Here is a 21,104-nt window from a genome sequence, read left to right on the forward strand (position 1 = left end):
TCACCCTCTGTGCCCAGCGACTAACTGTACTTCTGTCGACTGCAGATTCTCCATAAACTGTACACAAATGTTTGTGAATGTTCCCAACAGTTTCTTTCTCCGCAGTGAGAAATTCAATGACGACACGCTGCTTGTAACGTACATCACTTACAGATGCCATTTCGAAACACTGCTGCAGCTACGCTGTCTGAAGAAACCAAAAATTTGTGTGCGCACTCCTGAAAATTCAAATAATGTATATCTAAAGTTTCGCATTCGTACCATTACTGTAGGCTGAGAAAAAAAATGTGGTGCATTACTTTCTGGTCGACCCTCGTAGCTTTCAGCTCTACTGGGGAAAGGTAGACTCTCTTTGGTAGTGTGCATGCAGGAAGCCCCAGGCTCAAACTTCTCCAGTTAACAAGATCTTAGGTACCAGGCTAGAGTGTCTAGAGAGCCCCTGCCATGCAATAGAATAGACCAAGGATGTCAAACTCTGTTTCATACAGAGGGCTAAAGTTTGCATTCATGGCTCCTGCTGAGGGCCAGAAGTGACATCATTAAGCAGATGTTGGCCAGAAATAAGCACTTTGTTCTCACATAGAAATGCATTAGCTGCAAATGACAGAAGAGAAAACATGCAAATCTTGTTCCTATTTTCAAGATATGAGATAGCCCAAGCTGGGGCACCCCAATTATAATGGGGGGCCAGAAAAATTGCTTCTGGGGGGTGCATTTGGCCTGTGGGCCTTATGTTTGATACCCCTGCAAAAGACAGTACTAGGCACCTAGACCTGTGGTCTGACTCCGTATACCAAGACAGTTTCACAAGTTCATATTCTCATTCTTTTTCACCAAGTGATGTCTTGTCGTATGTGCCAAAAATCTGGCCAACACAGACACATCTACGAAACAACTTCTCACAGGGGCCAGGTGAGGACCCGCTTGTGCCAACCTGCATTGATGTAGTTTTTTCCTTTGCTGCCAGTATTGTTTAATTGATTTAGATTGCCTAGTGCTTCCCATTAAGCGACAACATTCTCTCAGCAGGGAGGAAAAGTTGCCTTTAACTTGTATTTGAAGCAAGGGGGAGGGAGGAAAGATGAGAGACACATATGTAGGAAGCAGTTGTGGAATGCATATGATATAGAGTATGTTCTAGGTGTTATTGCAACTTCAGGCAGATCTCTTCTGGCTGGAACCAAGGTCAAAATGTGTTTGGGATAGCTTGATTGCTCACAAGCACTTAGTGAGTTCAGACCTAATGTTCTAGCCAAATCGTACCTCTGGGTTACATGTTTTCTCTACACAATCTACCTGCGTTTTTACTTCTGGCATCTCCAGTTATACAAATCCAAGCAAATAACTGTTATTTTGATAAAACCCCATGGACGAGGAGGGCAAGAAGCTTGTTATAAGTTTGCCTCCTGAATCCCTGCCCTGCTATTACCAGGATAGAGAATTCCATTTTTTCCCTATGCTGATTATTGGTGAGCCCCAATATCCTGGATTCTGGCCCAAAGGTGGCAATACTGTATTTCAGAAGCACATGAATCCTTCCTTAATGTTTCACTTGTTGAGTTCCCAAAACCACTGAAAAGCTTCTCAGTCCAGCAGCAGACATCTATCTCTTAGCTCTTTCACTAGACTTTTGAGTTGCACAGATACTCGCTCCAAAGGCATGGGGGAGGGGGTCAGACTTGCCATAACCACCATATAGTGCAGGGGATTCGAAACATTTTGACCCCAAAGGGCCACATCATGTATCTTAACATGGTATTGAAGGCCAGATGTGGCCTGTGGACTGGGGTTTGGAGACTCCGGAATGTGCTACGCACCCCTTTTATGTGGCCTGGATAATAACCAAGAGAAAGGTATTCATGATGGGTGAAAGTAAATGAGTAGGAAATGCTGGCTGCTCTTCTTTCAAAGACAGCAGGTATATGCTACTATCTTTTCCTGCTTTACTGTATTCATAACCACAGCAAGACTTGCACTTTCATTTGGCTAGGGAGCAGAGCATGGAGGAAAGTAAAAAATGGATCAATGTCAAAGCACAGTCTTCTTTAGCTTGCAAATTGATTTTTGGCAAGCAAAAAATGTAAATAACTATATAACACAAGCTAATGTGTGCAAAAACTAAATAAATAGAAATAAAAGAAAAATAAGCATAAGAACATTGACGATAATAAGGAAAAGTGAGGTGAAATCAGACAAAAGAGGAAAGCACATGGACAAAATTTGAAATGTGGTTATTGGAAACAGCTGAAAGAGCAAAGTGATGTAAGTTGCTGTATCACCCTATGCATACCAAGTAACCTGTCTGAATTCCTCAGTAGTTCAATTCCACTTATTTCCCGTTTCTGGTTCAGCATATAGTATTAAGCGCAAAGCACAGCAGGGAAAGTTACCAAAATAGAAGCTCATTGTCTTGCCATTCTCATACCCACTCACTTTAGGAACAGGAACCAACCTTGCCCTAGGTGTTGCTCAGAATTAGTTTGGTCTGTGACAATAGATAAAGCCACCAACCAAGAAGCAAGACATCTGACATCAGATACTAGCTTGCAGACAAAGAACACTGGTCCTAGCCCTGCAGGGCCCCTTTTCGTAGGGAACCGGATGTTACCTGAATTAAATCCCTGTCACCTCCAATTGCTTTCCAAACAGCAATGAGGGTATCTGCTCTTGCCCCAACTCCCAATTCATCAACACCACATAATTTTTGCACCAATATAGATTTATTTTTGTGGGGCCTGGAGATGCTGCTGATCCAAGATTTGCACATTGAGCACACTGGGCTTGTTCGTGAAAGGGTGCCACTGGCCTTGGATACTGGGATTATCTGTATGGAAGGGTTTACGTATACGAATCATTTCTAGGCCAGACTGGTTGGCCAGTTTCTGGATGACAGCTGAAATCTCATCTGCTGTTTTGCTGTTCAAATCCTCTTCCTTCACAGCCCCGTTCACTGCAAAAAGATAAGAGAATAAGGTGGATGAAATCTGGAACTGCTCTCATTCTATCTGGTGGGATAACGTTCCCTGGACTGACACATACTACACTTCCCAGAAGTTTCAACTACAGTCTGCCCACATCTTGCATGTGATACACTTGCACAATTTCAACATCAGGTAACGAAAGAAAGCAGGAGAAAGAAGCTACTTTAAGTTTCAGTTCCAACCTGTGTCTTGACTTCTTTAAAGAGATAATATGCATTTTCCAGAAGTCAGGGATTTTCAAGGCATTTTTCAGTATTTGCAATTTTAGCTTTAAGTGCTGACTCTGGAACTCAACCCCTGTGCAAGATGCAGGCTGACTGTACTTAGGCTGCAATCCTATGTATAATTATCTAGTTGCAAGTCCCACAAGTCATAGGCAGAACAGGCTTCTGAGTTAAAATCTTCAAACTAATTTCCCACACCTGCACAGCTCTTACTCCTTAATGCTATCAACTATGAGCTGGCTTAGAGCTCCCTATGCAATTCTTCCAACACAGAGTGCAAAGCTGTTGCAACTGCCTTACAAGAGCAGGAAGGACCTTGTTCTGCTATAAGCCTATTGAAAAAAAAATCCACTTGCTTATTAAATTTGTTTCTAATAATCAATAGTGACACTGCAGATGCCAGCAATTATCTGGTTCTATCGTGACATAGCACTTCCCATACTCACAGTACTCAGCAACTACTGTGGGAATCCTGCATTTCTTTGGGGTCACATACACCACAATTCCAGGGTTCTGCCTGGCAAAGTCCACCACTTTTTCTTCAACATATTCTCTAGAACAAAACAAAAGAGCCTTGCTGGAACATTTAAAAACAATACTGAATAATTGAAAGAGGGCTCTAAGCAGAGGAACTAATAAGGGATAAAATATGCTGTGTTACCTGGGCTCTTGTCAACTATCAGCTTGTAGCTGTTGTAGACAACAGTCCATATGATGCAGGATACTGTTTCGTAAGAGCCTGTCTTGACAATGCACCTTCTTAATAAACTGCAATGCCTTACATCCAATTATGGCCACTGAGTTGGCAATTTCATTGAGCTATCCTCCATAATCCTATCTACTGGTTAGTGTCAGTTCAGAGCCCATCAGCAAGTCTGAAATTTTATTTTGCCCTACTGTGCATTATTTTGCGCTTACTTATACTGAACCTCAACTTTGTTTTCACTCAGTACAAAAAACTTGAATCACCCTAATCAGCAGTAGATTCAGAACAAAGCACTACCATTTTATGAACATTGTACTTATTTTTAAATTAACTCTTTGAGGATTATATATAAAAAAGCTCTACAGTAGATATACCAATATTTTTTGAAAGCAGCAGAAATTACCTATTCTCTCCCCATTTCCACTTATTCTTTGAATGAGGTGTTGAATAATACTGAATAAAAGCTAAACAGTGGTTAGGACATGCATTTCTTTCTTTTAGCAAGGCCTTAATATGCTAGGATGTAAGAGAACAAAAAAGTGGTTTAACTACAGATGCTATGTAACAGTTAAGTTCTTCATCACCGATTATAACAGTGGCATTTTATTTAGTTATAAGAAGTCATTTAACTTCAGTGGTCTCAGCTAACTACTTTAGTTACATTTATATACAGTATTTTAGTTACATAACTGCATGGCAGGCAGATTTTCCCCTTTTAAGTCACGCTGTGTATAAAGTGGATAGCAAGACATACTGGAGGATAGCAAGACATACTGTTCGGCTAAGGCTCCAACCTCCCAGCCTTGAACACCCAACAGATTAGCCCAGTGGTTCTCAAATTGGGGTGTTGTGACGCCTCAGCCTGAGAACGCTGTGTTCTGTGACCTTAAGGGGTGGAGGCAGGGGGAAGGGATGGAGGCAGGGTGGAGGCATGATCCTGGGGATCATGTTGCAGCAGGCGCAGAGGAGGCTTTTCTCTATCAAGCCTTGTCTCCTGTGGGGGGCTCTTCAGGGCTCCCCACAGCTTGGAAACAATAAAAAACATGATCACGACCACAACCTGGAAGTGGGTTGCTATCACGTTTTTCACTCATTCCATGCTGCAGTGAGCTTTGCAGAGCCCCACACGAGGCTTCTCAGACCCTCCCTTTGTGTGATGCAATCCTGGAAATCATGTCACTGCCCTCCCCCCGTCAAGACTTACAACAGCTCAAACTCTCCCTGAGAGTTTGAGAACCACTGGATTAGCCCATATCATGGTAAGAGATGTCTCAAAAAGATATAATATATTTCTAAGTCATTTTTCTACCTAAAGGCCCTTCTGCATACTGTACAAAAGAGCAAAACAAGAACTAAATAAACATTAAGCAATACAATAAAAAGACCAGAGCAATTTAACAAATAGAAGAAACACACAGCAGCAAGCATACCAGTTTCAACAAACCCACCAACTCGGGGATAGCAATTCAAGACTCATCAGAATAAGATGGTTTTCCCTACATCTAAATGTCAAGAGGGGGAGGATCGGATGAGCCTTCCATGGGAGGTTCCAATCATTTGCCAGAATGCAGGAATAAAAAGGGCATTACAGAGGTACCTGAAAGGACAGAAGCTTTACTTTCTATAAACACAACCAAATAGCTCTGGATAAGCAAGTGAATCATAGCTCATCTTAGAGACACAAGAAATCTCAACATCACCAGTTTATTGCTTTGGGGCATGATTTTATACACACCAGAGCAAAGAAGATTTCCACCCACCTTACTGGGGATTATCTTCTACAAAATATTTTATATACATAGTCACTTTCCATATGTTCCTTCCACAAGACTCACCACAACATACTTCATGTTATTAAAAAGTAACCAATTTTGTGCTATAAAACAGCTAAAGTTCCATACAGCCTGAGGGCCAAATCCTATCCAAATTTCCAGCACTGATGAACCTGTGCTAGTGGGGAGCGTGCTGCATTCTGCATTGGGGAGGCAATCACGGAGATCTCCACAAGGTAAGGGGACATTGATTCCCTTACCTCGGAGCTGCATCAGCACTGGGAAGTTGAATAGGACTGGGCCCCAAATTGGTTTAAATTCTAATCCTATACACACCTGACAACAAGTCCCACTGAACTCAATGCAACCTATTTCTGAGAAAACATGCATAAGATTGTGCTATTAGCCTAGTAGTTAATAGCTATTAACAAACTGCGATACAATACAGGACCATTTATAAACATTTTTTCCTGATCTCAGAACTTCAAACTCAGGCCCTCACAGTATCTCTTTTGTCCACAGACTAAGGAATATGTGCTGCATTCCTCCCTACGTGATGAAGGAGAAAACAAACAGCCCAATCCTAACTACCTCTCAATGTGGCAATGTAGTACCACCCGCCATATCCAGTGGGGATATTTCAGCTTTCAGAGGCCTCCTTGGGATAAGGAAACTTTTGTTCCCTTGCGCCAGGATAAGCCCTTGCCAGCTGGGTGGGTCAACTTGGATCTGCACCAGCAATACTGCTAGCACAAGTCCGCATGGACCCATGAAGGTGGATTGAGTTTAGGAAGGGGGTTTGGATTCGGCAGACACCACTAACACCAAACTAGTCCTTTTCCCAGTCCCGATTCACCTCCTCCTATTCCTGTTGACACCCTTCCACTCACCCTCTCCTGCCTCCCTTCCACTCCTTAATGCCAGCAGGCATACAGAGGCCTCTGGTGTGCAGAGCCGCTGCTTGCAGTGGCAGCCAGCCCACAAGCTCCAGCATGTTGCCTTTTGTGACAGCCAGAAAGCACCTATGCCACTGGAATGCTCATTCTGACAGTACTAGGCACCAATAGGATTGGGCCAAAAGTATTGTCATAAACATAAGTGATCAGTTGTCAGTTATTGTTTTTTCCAAGCTCAGGCTAGGTTAGAACACATGATATGAGGAAAGACACAAAAGTGTTACAAATTACAGTTTGAGCATCAGGGAGAAAAGGTGCATTTATTTGTTGAAACCTGGGAATAGAAGAAATGAGAAAGAGAAAAAGTAGATCCAGTTCAAATATATTTGGAATTATGTTTTATGAAACATTCAACAGAATTCAAAAGTCAATGGCGTTCACTTCCAAGTAAACACCCATAAGATCAGATGCAACGTATAATGGGTTAAGGCACAAATCCTTACCATCTTTCCAGCACTGACATAGCTGTGCCAGTGGGGCATGTGTTGCATCCTGCATGGGTGGCACTCACGAAGGCCTCCTCAAGCTAAAGGGATGTTTGATCCCTTACCTCGGAGTTGCATTACCCTTACCTTAGTGCTGGAAAGTTGGTTAGGATTGCACCCTAAATAGGTAAACAACTAGACATAGAGAACGAGGAAAGGGAATCATTGTGGGTAATATACTGGAGAAGCCGCAGAATGGATCAAGCAGTATAAGGCTAAAGCGAGTTCAGCACAAAGTCACATTACAAGGGATAGAGAGACCAAGTGTAGAGGCCTCACTGATTGACATCAGTGTTAAAATCAGAGTGCAAGGATTAAAGATTAAGGGGTCACTCATGTGGGGCAGGAAGAGAAGAGACTTTTGCAAGGGGGGGAGAGACCGCATAGTCTGCCCCTGTGGATTGAGATGAAGTCAGGGGCTGAATGGGAAACAGGATTTAGCTCTGACACCTATTTTCAGTGCCCAATCCGGGCAACAACACAGGAGAGGCAATTCTAGGCATAGGTGCATAGCTATTTATATATTGTCTTTGTTTTTGGGTCAGCATTCAAGGCAGTTCACATGGGCAGGCTTGGTCTAGACCAGCGTTTCTCAAGATTTGTCCTCCACTTTCCATTTCACATGGTCCACCTTTTCCAAGTACCACCAGAAGTGACTGGAGATGACATCATTGCCAATTACTTCTGGTTTGGGAGGCCAGATGCAGCGCCACAAACACCAGGAAGAGGCTCCAGGTGGGCGGAGGGCTTTTGGAGCACGGAAAAGCAGGCTTTGCAGCTCTGCCCACTGAGCCAAGCCTCCTGCTGCTGCCTGCTGTGTCATGTTCCTGGTCTCCTTGCCAGGTTGCAGGGTTCACCAGATACCACTTCAGGCACCACTGGTGGCACCTGCAACACTGCTTGAGAAACACCATTTTCCAGTGCGGTATACAGTGTGTCCTCTGAAGGCCGAATGACCCCCTCAGAGTCCAACCCTCTGCCTGCCTACTCAGAAGCAAGCCCCATTATAGTCAATGGGCTTCCTCCGGGATAAGTGTGGCGAAGGTCGCAGCTCAGCCTGCAGCGCTCTGGGGGGAAGAGGGGCGCTCGCCCACCTGGCGCCGCGCGAACTGGCCGAGTCCCGGCTGAGGACGAGCGTGAGGCGCTGCAGCTGGCAGACGTAGCGGCCCAGCCCGTTCCGCAGGACGCTGGTCAGGAAGCGGCTCGGGGTGCCCCGGCCGGTCATGCTCGCCTCCAACGCCCGCGCGGCGGCCACGGGAGGCGAGCCAGAAGTGAGGCAGGAAGTGGACACAGAGTCGGGAGGAAGTCCCACCACTCGGCTAGAGTAGCCATTCCATGGTCTGAGGGCGGGTCTTCCTGCTTGTCTGTCATGTGTATAAGAGGCAATAGAGGCAGCCAGGAGGTCCTGAGAGCCCCGTCCTCTGCATGGTTACTCAGAAGTAACTCCACTGTAGTCAATGGGGCTTACTCCCAGGTAAGTGTGGCTAGGCTTGCAGCCACTAGCAACCCTTTGGCGACTTAAAATGGACCTCCGCCAAGCAGTGCCACTCTAGGATCCGTGGCTCTATGGTTGTGGGAGGGGGAAAATGAGTTTCCGGGCGGGCTTTCCCGGCGCCAGCCACTCCCGGAAGTGACGTTGTTGTTTGGGTTCCGGGCTTGGGGCAATGGCGCGGTCACGGTGGCTGCGTGTGAGGGGATGGTGCGGGTGCTGCTGAGGCACGCGCAGTGGGGGGGGGCAGAGCTGTCGGGTTGCGTAGCAACGGGAGGGAGGCCTGAGCCTGTGGCTGGAGGGGGCAGGACTGTGCCTGTGGCGGGGGGCACCTGAGTGGAGGGGAGGCGGTTGGGGTGGAGGACGGAGGAGCAGGAGCAGGGGGGGGAGGTGGAGCTCAGGGTGGGGGGGAGCTGAGGTGGTCCCTCGGGTGCTTGGGGGAGCAGGAGATGCCTGGCAGGGTGGCACGTGGGGTGGCCTGGGTGAAGGCCATGTGGCTGGGCACTGTCAGGGCTGGGGCAGAGGAGGGAGCCTGGCCCTAAGCAGGCAGTCTTCTGCCTCTGCTGTGGAAGGGATGTGGCTTCCCGCCCGCTCCCTGAGTCCCCTTTCGAGGCACAGGCCCTCTGGGGGCAGGGGGATCCTCACGGGCAGGCGCTGCTGCAGGCACTACAAGAAGGAGACCCTGCCGTCCCCAGAGGGGCCCGTCCCCCCCACCTCAACCACCGAGATCCGCCAGTACCTGCGGGCGCAGGGCGTTCCCTTCCATGACGGCTACAGTTGCCTTCACGCGCCCAGCATCTTTGTGGAGGAGAAGCAGGAGCTCCGCCACAGCTACAGCCTCTTCATCGACAAGACCACCGGCCGCTTCGTCTGCACGGCCTCACTCGCTGAGGGCAGCTGGCAGGATTTCCAGGCCAGCGTGGAACTGCGGCACACAGGGATGACGGTGGGTGGCCTGCAGGAGACGGAGGCGCAAAGGACTCAAGCGGACGAGGACGCCAGGCACATCTGGGAGCGAGCGCTGCCCCTCTGGGAGCTGCTGGATGAGCAGGAGACGCGGGAAGCCAAGGCGAGGTTTGGCCTTTCCAGTGTGTCGGACGTCACTCTTAAACGCTTTGGTGTGCGCTATCTGCGGACGGTCCAAGCCTTAGTCTTCCCGTGGTTCAGCCCCCGTGGCACCAGCCTAAAAGGGTTAAAGCTCTTGAAGGTTGAGCGCCAAGGAGAGACAACGCACTACGTGGAGAACACCTTACCCCGCCCGAGCGCTTACCACAATCTCTTTGGGTTGCCACTGATCGGCCGCCGAGATACGGAACTTGTACTGACTGGCCGTGAGGTGGATACTTTGGTGCTGCATCAGATGACTGGGCTGCCCACTCTAGCCCTGCCTCGTGGGATTTCCTGCCTCCCCCCAGCCCTTCTTCCCTACTTAGAACAGTTCAAGCGCATCACCCTGTGGTTAGGGGAGGATCTCCGCTCCTGGGAGGCTGCCAAACTCTTTGCCCGCAAACTGAACCCTAAGCGTTGTTCTTTGGTGCAACCTAGTGACCAACAACTCTGCCCCTTGGAAGCTTTTGCCCGTGGTATGAACCTCACCAAGATTCTACGTTCTGCCCTTCCTGCGGGTCACAAGTCCATCATTTCATTTCGTCAGCTGAGGGAAGAAGTGTTTGGAGAGCTGGTCAATGTTGAGCAGGTGGCTGGGGTCAAATGGGCTCGTTTCCCTGAACTGAACAGACTTCTCAAGGGCCATCGCAAAGGGGAGCTCACTGTCTTCACAGGTGACAGGTTATGTGGTGTTTTCCCCTCTCCCTTTTCCCTGTGAGTGAGTGTGTAATTCTTCTTCATCCTAGTTTTGTCAGACCCAACCTGTTACCTGAAAGTCCTCCTTCTGTACAGCCTCTTGCAATATGTTGTTAGCACATTCTAATGACCCACTCACAAGGCCTCTATAAGTTATGGTTTTTTGAACTACTAGATACTCTGAGACTTATTGGAGGATTGTAGATAGATTGCTGGATATCACATTGCAAAGTCTTTCTGCACTGGTCACAAAGGTCTGCTGTCCCTTAGATCATTCCATCCCATACCAGTTTGGAAAATGGCAACCTACTTGTCTTCGATGTCAGACCCTAGAGAGAGGTGTGCTTTAACTGTGGTAAGGTTCAACGTAATTGCCTCAAGGGTTACGGCCAGGAGATATCTCAGGATTCACTCCAAGACCATTGTTGTCCCTCTAACATAGGCCAACACACATTTTGCTTCCTTAAATGTTGCGCCAATTCCTGGGTATATTTGGGGTGCCGATTCCAAAAATGGCATCCGTTTTTGGATGCCTATCACGTCTAGTTTTGGAGATATAGTATAACCTCATTAGTGAATGGTTCAAGCAGCTTCCTCATGAGGAAGCTTACACCATGGCTTATGCCAATAAACTTGATTCTGATTCTACTAGTTAGGAGTGGCTAAACTGGTTTTTTAGTTTTTTGTATTCCTTGTTGTAGCCACCGACCAATTTTCCATCCCAAGATCTTTTTCCATGAATGGGAAAGATTCAGTGCTGTGGAGCTAACTAAGCATGTGTCATTTGGCCAGCGAGATTCTTTAGGGTATGTAAAGTGTGCAGTTTCTACTTTCTATGCATGCTTAAAAAGACAGATCAGTTTGCCTGTAAACTCAAGGTTAAACCCTCACTCATGTAGGTTGGAAAGACCTGTCTGTTTCTACAAATTTTGCTCTTTTCTCTCTGCACTAGGACCAACTGGCAGTGGAAAGACAACCTTCATCAGTGAACACGCCCTGGATCTCTGCATGCAGGGGGTGAATACCTTGTGGGGCAGCTTTGAGATCAACAATGTGCGTTTGGCCAAGATCATGCTTACCCAGTTTGCAATGGGGAGGCTGGAAGAGCAACTGGAAAAGTTTGATGAGTGGGCAGACAAGTTTGAGGATCTTCCTCTGTACTTCATGACTTTCCACGGACATCAGAATATCAAGTAAAGTTTGGGAAGGCAACTCCCTTCCTGCATGCTTTCTATTAATGTCTCTGATGCTAATGTGGTTGATGTGGGGTGGTTCTTAATTGATTTTGATGCTAAGATTGCCATTCTTATCATTTTCACTTGGAAGGGAGGTTCTCTGAAATTCATGGAAATAAATTGCATGTAAATGTGGTACAAATCTGAGCATAAGGGAAGTGGAAGACCTGCCACATGAGTCAGCACTAGTACAGTACTAAAATCGGACCCCAGGAATCCTTTGCTGACTTGGCCAATGCATTGTCTCCCAGGTTATCAAATTAGTGTTCCATCTGCGCCTACATAAAGACAGCATGCTGGAAAAGTCACAGGGCAACTCCAGGGTAATACTGTCATTGACAACCTTTGGAAATTCTGTTTCAAAAACTGAGAAGTAGCTTGAAGTAGCTAGTGTGTTGCATGGTTCTTCCATGAAGCTTAAGGGGACTGACAAAATCTAGTTGCTTTAGGGCGAAATAGCAAGGCCTCCCTTCAACAGTCTGACTGGAATCAACTGCTATTTGTCTCTTCTCCCAGAAGAGTCTCCTACACTGGCCATTCTTTCTGGTCATTATTTAACCTGTATATAATGTTAGAGATGGCAATTGCATTTGTTTATTTTTCTCTTCCCATCTATTTTTTTCTGCATTATGTCTGTTAGATTTTAATTTAAGCTTTTACAGGTGGAGCCTATTTATCTGTGTTAGTTCCGTTCCGTGACTTGGCACGATTAACAAAAAACACGTTGTGCTAAATGCCATAGAGTTAAGCAAATTCGCTGCATCCTGACACTTCCGGATGGAAGGAAACTAAGGCAGCTGTTCTCAATCCCCTCCCTACTCAGCCCTCCTGTTGCCAGCTGTTCTGCTTCTTTCACAGTTGGAATGGTGAGCTTGCTTGGGAAGCCTCGTCCTCTGTGTCCCAGGTGGCCTCCCAACAGCGCTGCAGGTTCTCCTCCTCCTCTTAGCTGCTGCTCCTGCAGCCCTCCCTGGCCATCATTATGGAAGCTCCTCTGCCCTGGAGCATTCTGGGACTTTTGTAGTCCGGCTCTCTGCTCACCCTCACCTGTCTCTCCAAGGCTTGCTGGAGCAGGAGAGCCTGCGTCATGGGGGGGGGGGGAATTTGGCAAACACTCCCTGGGTTTTTTTAAGCAATTCCCTCTTGCCTCCGCCTCCTGAGCCCTCCCCGTTGCCAGCTGTCCTGCTTCTTTCACAGGTGGTATACTGAGCTTTTCAGCCCTATGTGTTTCTACTCAGAAGTAAGCCCCATTGTAGTCACTCCCAGGAAAGTGTGGAGAGGATTGTAAACTATATCTCATATTTTGCTTGGTGGGAAGGCTTGCTTGCTTGCCTGCATCATGGGGGGGGGGGAATTCGGCAAACACTCCCTGATTTTTTTAAAGCAATCCCCTCTGTTGCTACCACACCTGCCCAGTGAGCTCAAGCTCCACCTTGCTGCACGGGTTCTGGTTACACAGGGTTTTCTGCCCCCCCCCTTCAACCTTTTTGCTGGCTCAGGGGCTCCAGGAATGTTACTGTTCCTTCAAAAGGGGAACCTCTTCCATGGCTCCAGGGCTGTTCCCTGCCTGGGCGAGGCAGAGCCTTTTTGCAGTGTTTTGGGCTGCCTGGAAACGGAGGCCAGCGCAGGGCAAAGGAGGCAAAGGTGTGTGTAACTTTCAGTACCCCCACTCCATTTGCTTTGAGATTAAAAAAATCCGTGGATAAATAGGCTGCACCTGTATTTTGAATTGTAAGCTATTTGGAGTGTGTTGGCTGAAAAGCAGTAATATAGTAAGACTATGAATAGTATGTTGCAGAGGGGCACAGTTGGTTTCCAAAGTGTGGAGTAACCACACTTTGTATTGTGTTGTGCAATGCTTTATGGTTTCCTTGCTGTCGGATACGTAGGATAGGCAACCCAATCCTGAGTTGCCAGAGCATGGGGCTGCTGCAGCGCCAAAATGACTACTGCGGCATCCTGAGTGCAACCTGGCAGCCCGCAGTGGCTCAAAAATACATTTATGTCAATGAACCATTTGGATGATGATATTCAAGTTACATCAGTATTTTATTGTTTCTGTGTTCCATGCAAAGTGTGGAAATTTTGGGGCAGAACCTAACATTTCCAGATCTTATTTCCATCATCCTAAACTGAGACTCATGATGGAAGTTGTCTTCTATATCTGTGTAACTGTGGTAATCTCTTCTCCCATGTAGGACAGTGATAGACACCATGCGGCACGCTGTATACATGTATGACATCAGCCACGTGGTTATTGATAATCTCCAGTTCATGATGGGCCAGGAGCAGCTCACTGTGGACAGGTATAACCTCTTGCTTCATCCTTTCTTTGACCTTGAATCACTGTGCTGCACTGTGTTCCTCCTGTTTTGTCTACTCAGTGTCAATTTCCTTGTTACTGTGACCTGTAACCACTGTGGTTACAACCCAGTTCTAACAATGTTTAGGATAAGTGATGACATAATGCTTCTCATTTGTTTACCATGGTTAAGCAATTGGAGGCAACCTACAGGATCACATGGTTCCTTTCCCTACCTTTTCTCTTGCAGAATGTGAATTCCTGCCTTAACCATAGTTAAGGATTGTACTGACAGTGACATTAGGAGCAGTTAAGGCTAACCAGGTTCCTGCATTACTAGGTTCCAAGCTAGATTCAACAACAACAACAGTATTTATATACCACTTTTCAACAAAAGTTCACAAAGTGGTTTACAGAGAAAATCAAATATCTAATGGCTCCCTGTCCCAAAAGGGCTCACAATCTAAAAAGATGCAACACCAGCAGACAGCCACTAGAAAAGACACTGCTGGGGTGAGGAGGGCCAGTTACTCTCCCCCTGCTAAATAAAAGAGGAGCACCCACTTGAAAAAGTGCCTCTTAACCAGTTAGCAGGGATTCAAATCCTGCTTAAGCAAGAATGCTGGTTCCAAGAGGGTGCAATCTCATGGTTCTCTCTCAATCACGCATGGTTAAGAAACCAACTGGAAGGATTATGTGTGTACTGGCCCTAAGTAAACCAGTTGCCAGTTTAGTATGAATGTATTCAAGCAGAAAGCCAGGCAAGTGCAGTCAACCATGAGCTTTGCACCAAGTTGTGTGTACTCTACTATATTGCAATTCCAGGCTTGCTGTCCAAGATTATATTGTGGGTGCTTTCCGGAAGTTTGCTACAGACAACAACTGTCATGTGACTCTGGTCATTCATCCTCGGAAGGAAGACGAAGAGCGGGAGCTGCAAACAGCTTCAATTTTTGGCTCTGCAAAGGTGAGAACTTCTTGGTAAGGCTTTTGTGGGAAAGTGATTAAGCTTTGGTTTGTGGAGCATTATATTTGCCAGCTAACTTAGAGCTTCAGGATTTTTCTTTTTCATCAGCCTTGGGCTGTTGGAGTTACCTGTTCACAGCAGGTAATACTTCAGCGTTCTGATTCTTTCTGACTATTTATTGACTCTTAAAAGTGGAATGAATTTCAAAAGTCCTGCGTAACTACATCACAAATTAATACCTGCTAGAAGTTTTAGTCAGTGTGCCTAATAGCATCTAGTGATGAAACTAGAATGATTTTGGTCAACTGTCTTAGTTGGGCATATACTTAATTCTCTCCCACTGAAATTTACAGGTTTTTTAAAGTGTTTAACTTTGGCTGGGTTGTGTCTGTTCGATTTGAAAGAGTAGTGTCAATATTTTGATTGTGTTGGGTTATGATCATGATTCTTAACCTTGGTGGTTGGAAGAGTAACTAGTGAGCTGGAGAAATTGCCATGTGTCTCAAAATACCAGGAATTGCATTTGGAGTAAAATACTAAGACTATCAAAAGCAGCAAGCCCAGGGAAAGTGTGGCAGCATCATGGCAGAATCATCCTGCAACCACTGCTTTCAATGCAAGTTTTGTTGACATTTCTTGCGTGATGAGTCTAACTGCAGCCCTCTGACTGCTCTTGATATTGCCATGTAAATATATGATATTGCCAAGGCACTCAGTGCTGTACATCCTTGCTCTAGTCTAGACAAAGGATATTTCTTTCATGTCTCTTTTACAGGCCAGCCAGGAAGCTGACAATGTGCTGATTCTGCAGGACAGGAAGCTGGTGACAGGCCCAGGCAAGCGCTATTTGCAGGTCTCCAAGAATCGCTTTGATGGAGATGTGGGAATCTTCCCTCTGGAATTCAACAAAACATCCCTCACCTTCTCTGCCCCCATCAAAAACAAAGTCAAACTGAAGAAGGTAAAAGACGATAATGAGGCACCTCTCAAGAAAGCTCCTGCAGGTGCTGGTGGGGCTGCAAAGAAGCAGCGATCGCAGTCACCCAACACAGCCTCTGCCCCAGGGGCTGCCCCTGATGGTCTCAACAAATCATGAGGAAGAGATTTGTCCCTGTTGTTCAGAAAGCCAGCAAAATCACTGTCTTCCCCTGACTGCAACAGCAATAATCTGACTCTGAGCAAAGGACCTGGGCAGCAGATTGACTTGCTGTGTTGTCAGTGGTTTTCCTTCAGGATCAAGTGTTACAGGTATTTAAGAGATATGTAGTCAGACATAGGAATCTCAATACCCTCTACTGTCAACCAATAATCTGGACTTTTGTGGTCTTCAGCATAACCTTGGCTTGGGCCTCGTTTTCTCTCTCTTCTCAGGTGCTACAAACAGTGGAAAATGCCCCCGAGGAACAGTGGGGCAGACAAGATTTTGTTTGTGATTCTCAAACTGATAGGTGAACAAAATAAAGGTTTGTCAGCTAGTGCGGTTATATATTCCCATCATGGTGTCCCACTTGCCATCTAGACTCTCTTGTGAGCAATTGTAGTATGAAACCACTGGTTGACTTTGAGAAGTTGTGAGCTCTGCTTTCCTTCCCTATCCCAGAACTGAAACAGCAAGAGGGAATTGCAGGTTGCACTGGGGTGGGGGTGGGGTGGGGGGTCAGTAAGGCTTAGACTTGCATAACCAGGCTTAGTTGTGACAGCAAGTCTTGGCTGTGGGATGAGATTAAATGATGAGCATAAAAGAGACCAACCTGAAATTTCTTCCCTGCCAATTCTGCCTTATGTGCCTGCTTCTTACTAGCTCTGGGCTTTACTGTTCTAGCCTAATGTGGCTCCTAATGTGGATCTTATGAAGGAAAAACCACACTACTCAGGGTATTACAAAAGGGTTGTTTAAAAGCTGCCATTAAGGAAAGTGATGCAGCTTTATGGGGGGTGGGGACCCTTTCCAAACCAATCAAACATTTCAGTTAAATTTGGCTCAATTTTTTTCTTGTTCACCCCCCTTCAATTAAGTCGTGCATTTTTAGGAAATAATGCATCTGGTGTATCAGGGTCAGGGAAAGCAGAGTTGAGAAAGAGAGAGCCAGTATGAGATTCTTGTAGATCCATCTATTGTAGGAAATGCTGCTTTTTGAAAACTGACAAATGCACGGAAGGCAAGGCTCTGAAGTGAGAGCAGAGTGTATTTCTTCAGTCTTCTCAGCCCTCTCGGGATGTTTCAGAGACTGAATCCAGGTTCATAATATTGGTTGTGATTTGGTGTGACCTCACGCTGGGAATAGGAACCTCCATCTTGAATTCTGTTCAGAATAACCCATGCATTCTAGAGTGCAGGAATTATGGTTTACTTGACATTGTGTTGGATATTGTCCCGTTTTACTTAAAGAAAATCCTCAAAGTTTGTATATTATGTGTGATGTTCTTTATTGTCCACAAGAGGTCAGCCTACATTAGATTGTCACTAGTTTTTTCAAATGGAATGTCTACAGGAGAGTCATTTCCTGTCATTTTGCATCCTAACAGTTCCTCCACTGCCTCCCTATCAGTTTAATTCTGCTTCATCTCAAGAGCTGGTGACTACAGAAGCCAGTTCATTCAAACATATTTATTTATTATTTTAAAATGTTTTTTTGTGTCGCTGTTTTATCACAGGGTGGTACACATAGTGGCTCATGAGGTTAAAAATCCTAAAAATAATATAAACAATACAAATCTAAACAAAACCCTGAGCTCAGACAGGAAAACAGAACAAAAGTAGTACTGGCCACTACAGATCTTAAACAGATAACCACAACCAAAGACAGTGAAACAAACTACCCAACAAGATCTTGTTAACTGGGCAGGGTTTCCCTGGCACCTGTATGTTTATAGATTATATAATTTTCTCTTAAGAGAAAATTATATAATCATGAGACAGTAATCTCTCTGCTAGCTACCTGCCCGACCTTGAAGGGCAGGAACCCCTGAAGAAAATAACCTCAGCTGTCATACAGGGAGGAGGCAGTCATTTGGGTACCTGATTAGGTAGGGCTTTGAAGCTTTAGGCCAAGGGTCTCAAACTCGTTTCATACAGTGGATCGAATAGCATCCATGGAGCCTGCTGAGGGCCAGAAGTGACGTTAAGCAGGACGTTTCATTAACAGATAATAAAATAAGGATTTTGTTACAATTCAGATACTGGCTAGTGGCAAGTAGCTTTTCTCCCTTTTCTGTAGGGAAATTGTACAGTGGTGTCTCGCATAACAAAATTAATCCGTTCCGCGAGTCCTTTCGTTATGCGAGTTTTTCGTTTTGCGAAGCGCGTTTTCCCATAGGAATGCATTGAAATTTAATTAATGCGTTCCTATGGGCAAGAAAAGTCAGAACAAAGTCAAATTTGGTTTACAAAGTGTTTATTAAGTGCTCTTTAAAGGCATACATACTATACAGAGGATTTCAAAAACGGGGGGGGGGATGCTGAGTGGGGAGCTTGAAGGCTGTAATCCTGTGCACACTTTCCTGGGAGTAAGCACAATGGGACTTACTTCTGAGGAGACACACACAGGATTGTGCTCTAAGCTGGGGAGGACAGAGCAGCTGCACTCAATTGCTTGCTTTTGCCGTGATCATGGGGGGAAACGTGAAGGAAATGGGGCAGTGAGAGGGTGAATGAGCGATGGGGGGATGCTGAGTGGGGAGTTTGAAGGCTGTAATCCTGTGCAAACTTTCCTGGGAGCAAGCACAATGGGACTTACATAAAGATTCGCCCCTTACTAGGGTGAACGGGATCATAAACTGACATGAAGATCCGCCCCTTACTAGGGTGAATGGGATCATAAACTGACATGAAGATCTGCCCCTTACTAGGGTGAACGGGATCATAAACTGACATGAAGATCTGCCCCTTACTAGGGTGAACGGGATCATAAACTGACATGAAGATCCGCCCCTTACTAGGGTGAACGGGATCATAAACTGACATGAAGATCCGCCCCTTACTAGGGTGAATGGGATCATAAACTGGCATGAAGATCCCCCTCTTACTAGGGTGAACGGGTTCATAAACTGGCATGAAGATCCCCCCCTTACTAGGGTGAACAGGTTCATAAACTGGCATGAAGATCCCCCCTTAAGTCAAACCAAAACAAAACAAAAATTCGTCTTGCGAAGCACGGGTCATAAAAGTTCATTGTGCGAGTTACCAAACTTCGCAAAACGCTTTCGTTCTGCGAGTTTTTCACTGCGCGGGGCATTCGTTATGCAAGGTACCACTGTATTTTCTTTTAAACTACTGCAATTTTCCACCATTTTGCCTCTCAATTCCTCCTGGAAATGAAATGTTTTATTCAGCCTTTTCACCTATGTTTTTTCCTTTTCCAGAATCTGAATTTGCAATTAAGCAAGGTTTGTCACAGAATAGTGCAGATTTCAGAAGACTGAAAAAAAATTTATAAAACTGGGAGGGTGGCTTCGAGGAGCAATCAGCTTTGGAGACATGGGAAAGGCCCTTTTCATCCAAACTTAGAGGTTAAATCAAGGATTAATTAAGGACAATAAATTATTTCATTATCAATGTAAGATACTCAGTGTGCAATCTCACTACTGGGATGGCCGGCAGGAAATCCAAGATTGATGTCAGCTTTTTAAAGGGTATTTCATTATTATAAATGTTCTTTTGTGCTTGAATATTTTTGGTCCACTGTGAGTGGGAAATGGTTTTCGCAAAATACATAGGGAGATGAAAATTGAGTGCCATTCTTTAGCTTTTCAGTCTCATTAAACCATTTCTGCCCAACGTTGCATGTACGCAACAGGGATCAAATGTGTACACCTGTGGGCCAGGCAAAAATGGCTTTTTAATAAACTGAGTATATTTACGGTTTCTGAATTCTTCCAAAGTTTCCTCTGTTGATCTGGTTGCTTAACCCAAGGTCAAAAAACAAGATCTTAGGGCCCCCTCAGTGCCGAAAAAATTCATAAAACTTTTATGCGAGTCTTTTGCAACTGTGTGCTTGGATATTCTTCAACTAGGATTTGGTTTGAAGAGCCATGAAGTATTTAAAGGGCTCCCTTCCTAAATCTTGTGAAAAATTGGTATTCTTACTGCTTTTGGGAAGGGGACTAATTTCTACCCCTGTTTGAATGACGAAGGCCCAAATCCTATCCAACGTTTCAGTGCTTCTGCAGCTGTACTAATGGGGCATACACTGCATCCTGCAGTGGAGGGCCAGTTATGGAGGCCTCCTCAAGGTAAGGGAACATTTGTTCCCTTGCCTCAGGCCTGCACTGCGGCTGCACCAGTGCTGGAAAATTGGATAGGACTGGGCCATAAGGCTGCAAGCCTATAGACCCTTATCTAGGATCAGGTTCCTTTGTGAACAGTGGAGCTTATTTCTGAGTAAAAATTTATAGGATTTCCTGCAAGAAACCATGCATGTAGAGTGCTAGGGATCAAAGGGAGCCTACAAAATGCTTTTTAAAGTTTTAGTTATTCTGTATCTTGAGATGCTTGACCAGAACTTATTTTCATTTCTAGTGAGACAAGACAATAAAGGGTGATGATTTTTATTTTCAAAATAAGCAAATGCCTCATGTTTCTTAATATCATGACAATCAATTCTAGGGATCAGTAGTAGCCCTCAGATACATAAAACTATAGCCCTGAGTTTTCAAACTTCTTTCAGTTAGAACCAGCAAAACATTCTTTCATCATTGGCCTTCAGGCAATTCTTCTAACCCTGGAATGCTAGGCTGAAGATGGACAGTCAGATACATGTCAGTACAAGCATGATAAACACATAAAGCTGCCTTTTATTGAATCAGACTATTGGTCCACCTAGTTCAGTATTGTCTAACTCAGGGGTGCCCAAACCCCGGCCCAGGGGCCACTTGCGGCCCTCGGAGGCTTCCCGTCATGCCCTTGGGGAGCCACCAGTCTCCAATGAGCCTCTGGCCCTCCAGAGACTTGCTGGAACCCGTGCTGGCCTGAAGCAACTGCTCTCAGCATGAGGACAACTGTTCAACCTCTCATCTGAGCTGTGAGACAAGGGCTCCCTCCACTACTTCCTGATTCATATCTGTGATGCAGCAGTGGTAGCGAAGGAAAGGCTGGCCATTCATTCATATAAGTGCCATCTCTAATATATTCATTTATGTAAATTTATTCAAATATTACATTGTAAATTAATTCTTTCTTTCCTGGCCC

General features: G+C 45.5%; 2 protein-coding genes across 2 annotated transcripts; one reads left to right on the forward strand and one right to left on the reverse strand.

Moving 5' to 3' along the window:
• Positions 1 to 2,701: 2,701 nt before the first annotated feature.
• Positions 2,702 to 8,408, reverse strand: MRPL43 (mitochondrial ribosomal protein L43). The gene is made up of 3 exons (XM_066621758.1): positions 8,219 to 8,408; positions 3,652 to 3,758; positions 2,702 to 2,950 (listed from the first exon to the last, which is right to left on the reverse strand). Exons 1-3 carry the CDS (start codon positions 8,347 to 8,349, stop codon positions 2,721 to 2,723), a joined length of 468 nt encoding a protein of 155 aa, XP_066477855.1. The 5' UTR covers positions 8,350 to 8,408; the 3' UTR covers positions 2,702 to 2,720.
• Positions 8,409 to 9,089: 681 nt separating this feature from the next.
• TWNK (twinkle mtDNA helicase) lies at positions 9,090 to 20,450 on the forward strand. The gene is made up of 5 exons (XM_066622219.1): positions 9,090 to 10,394; positions 11,369 to 11,609; positions 13,847 to 13,954; positions 14,776 to 14,917; positions 15,693 to 20,450. Exons 1-5 carry the CDS (start codon positions 9,188 to 9,190, stop codon positions 16,011 to 16,013), a joined length of 2,019 nt encoding a protein of 672 aa, XP_066478316.1. The 5' UTR covers positions 9,090 to 9,187; the 3' UTR covers positions 16,014 to 20,450.
• The last annotated feature ends 654 nt before the right edge of the window (positions 20,451 to 21,104 follow it).

Source organism: Tiliqua scincoides, chromosome 3 (assembly GCF_035046505.1).
Source record: "Tiliqua scincoides isolate rTilSci1 chromosome 3, rTilSci1.hap2, whole genome shotgun sequence".
Classification (NCBI taxonomy): Eukaryota; Metazoa; Chordata; class Lepidosauria; order Squamata; family Scincidae; genus Tiliqua; species Tiliqua scincoides.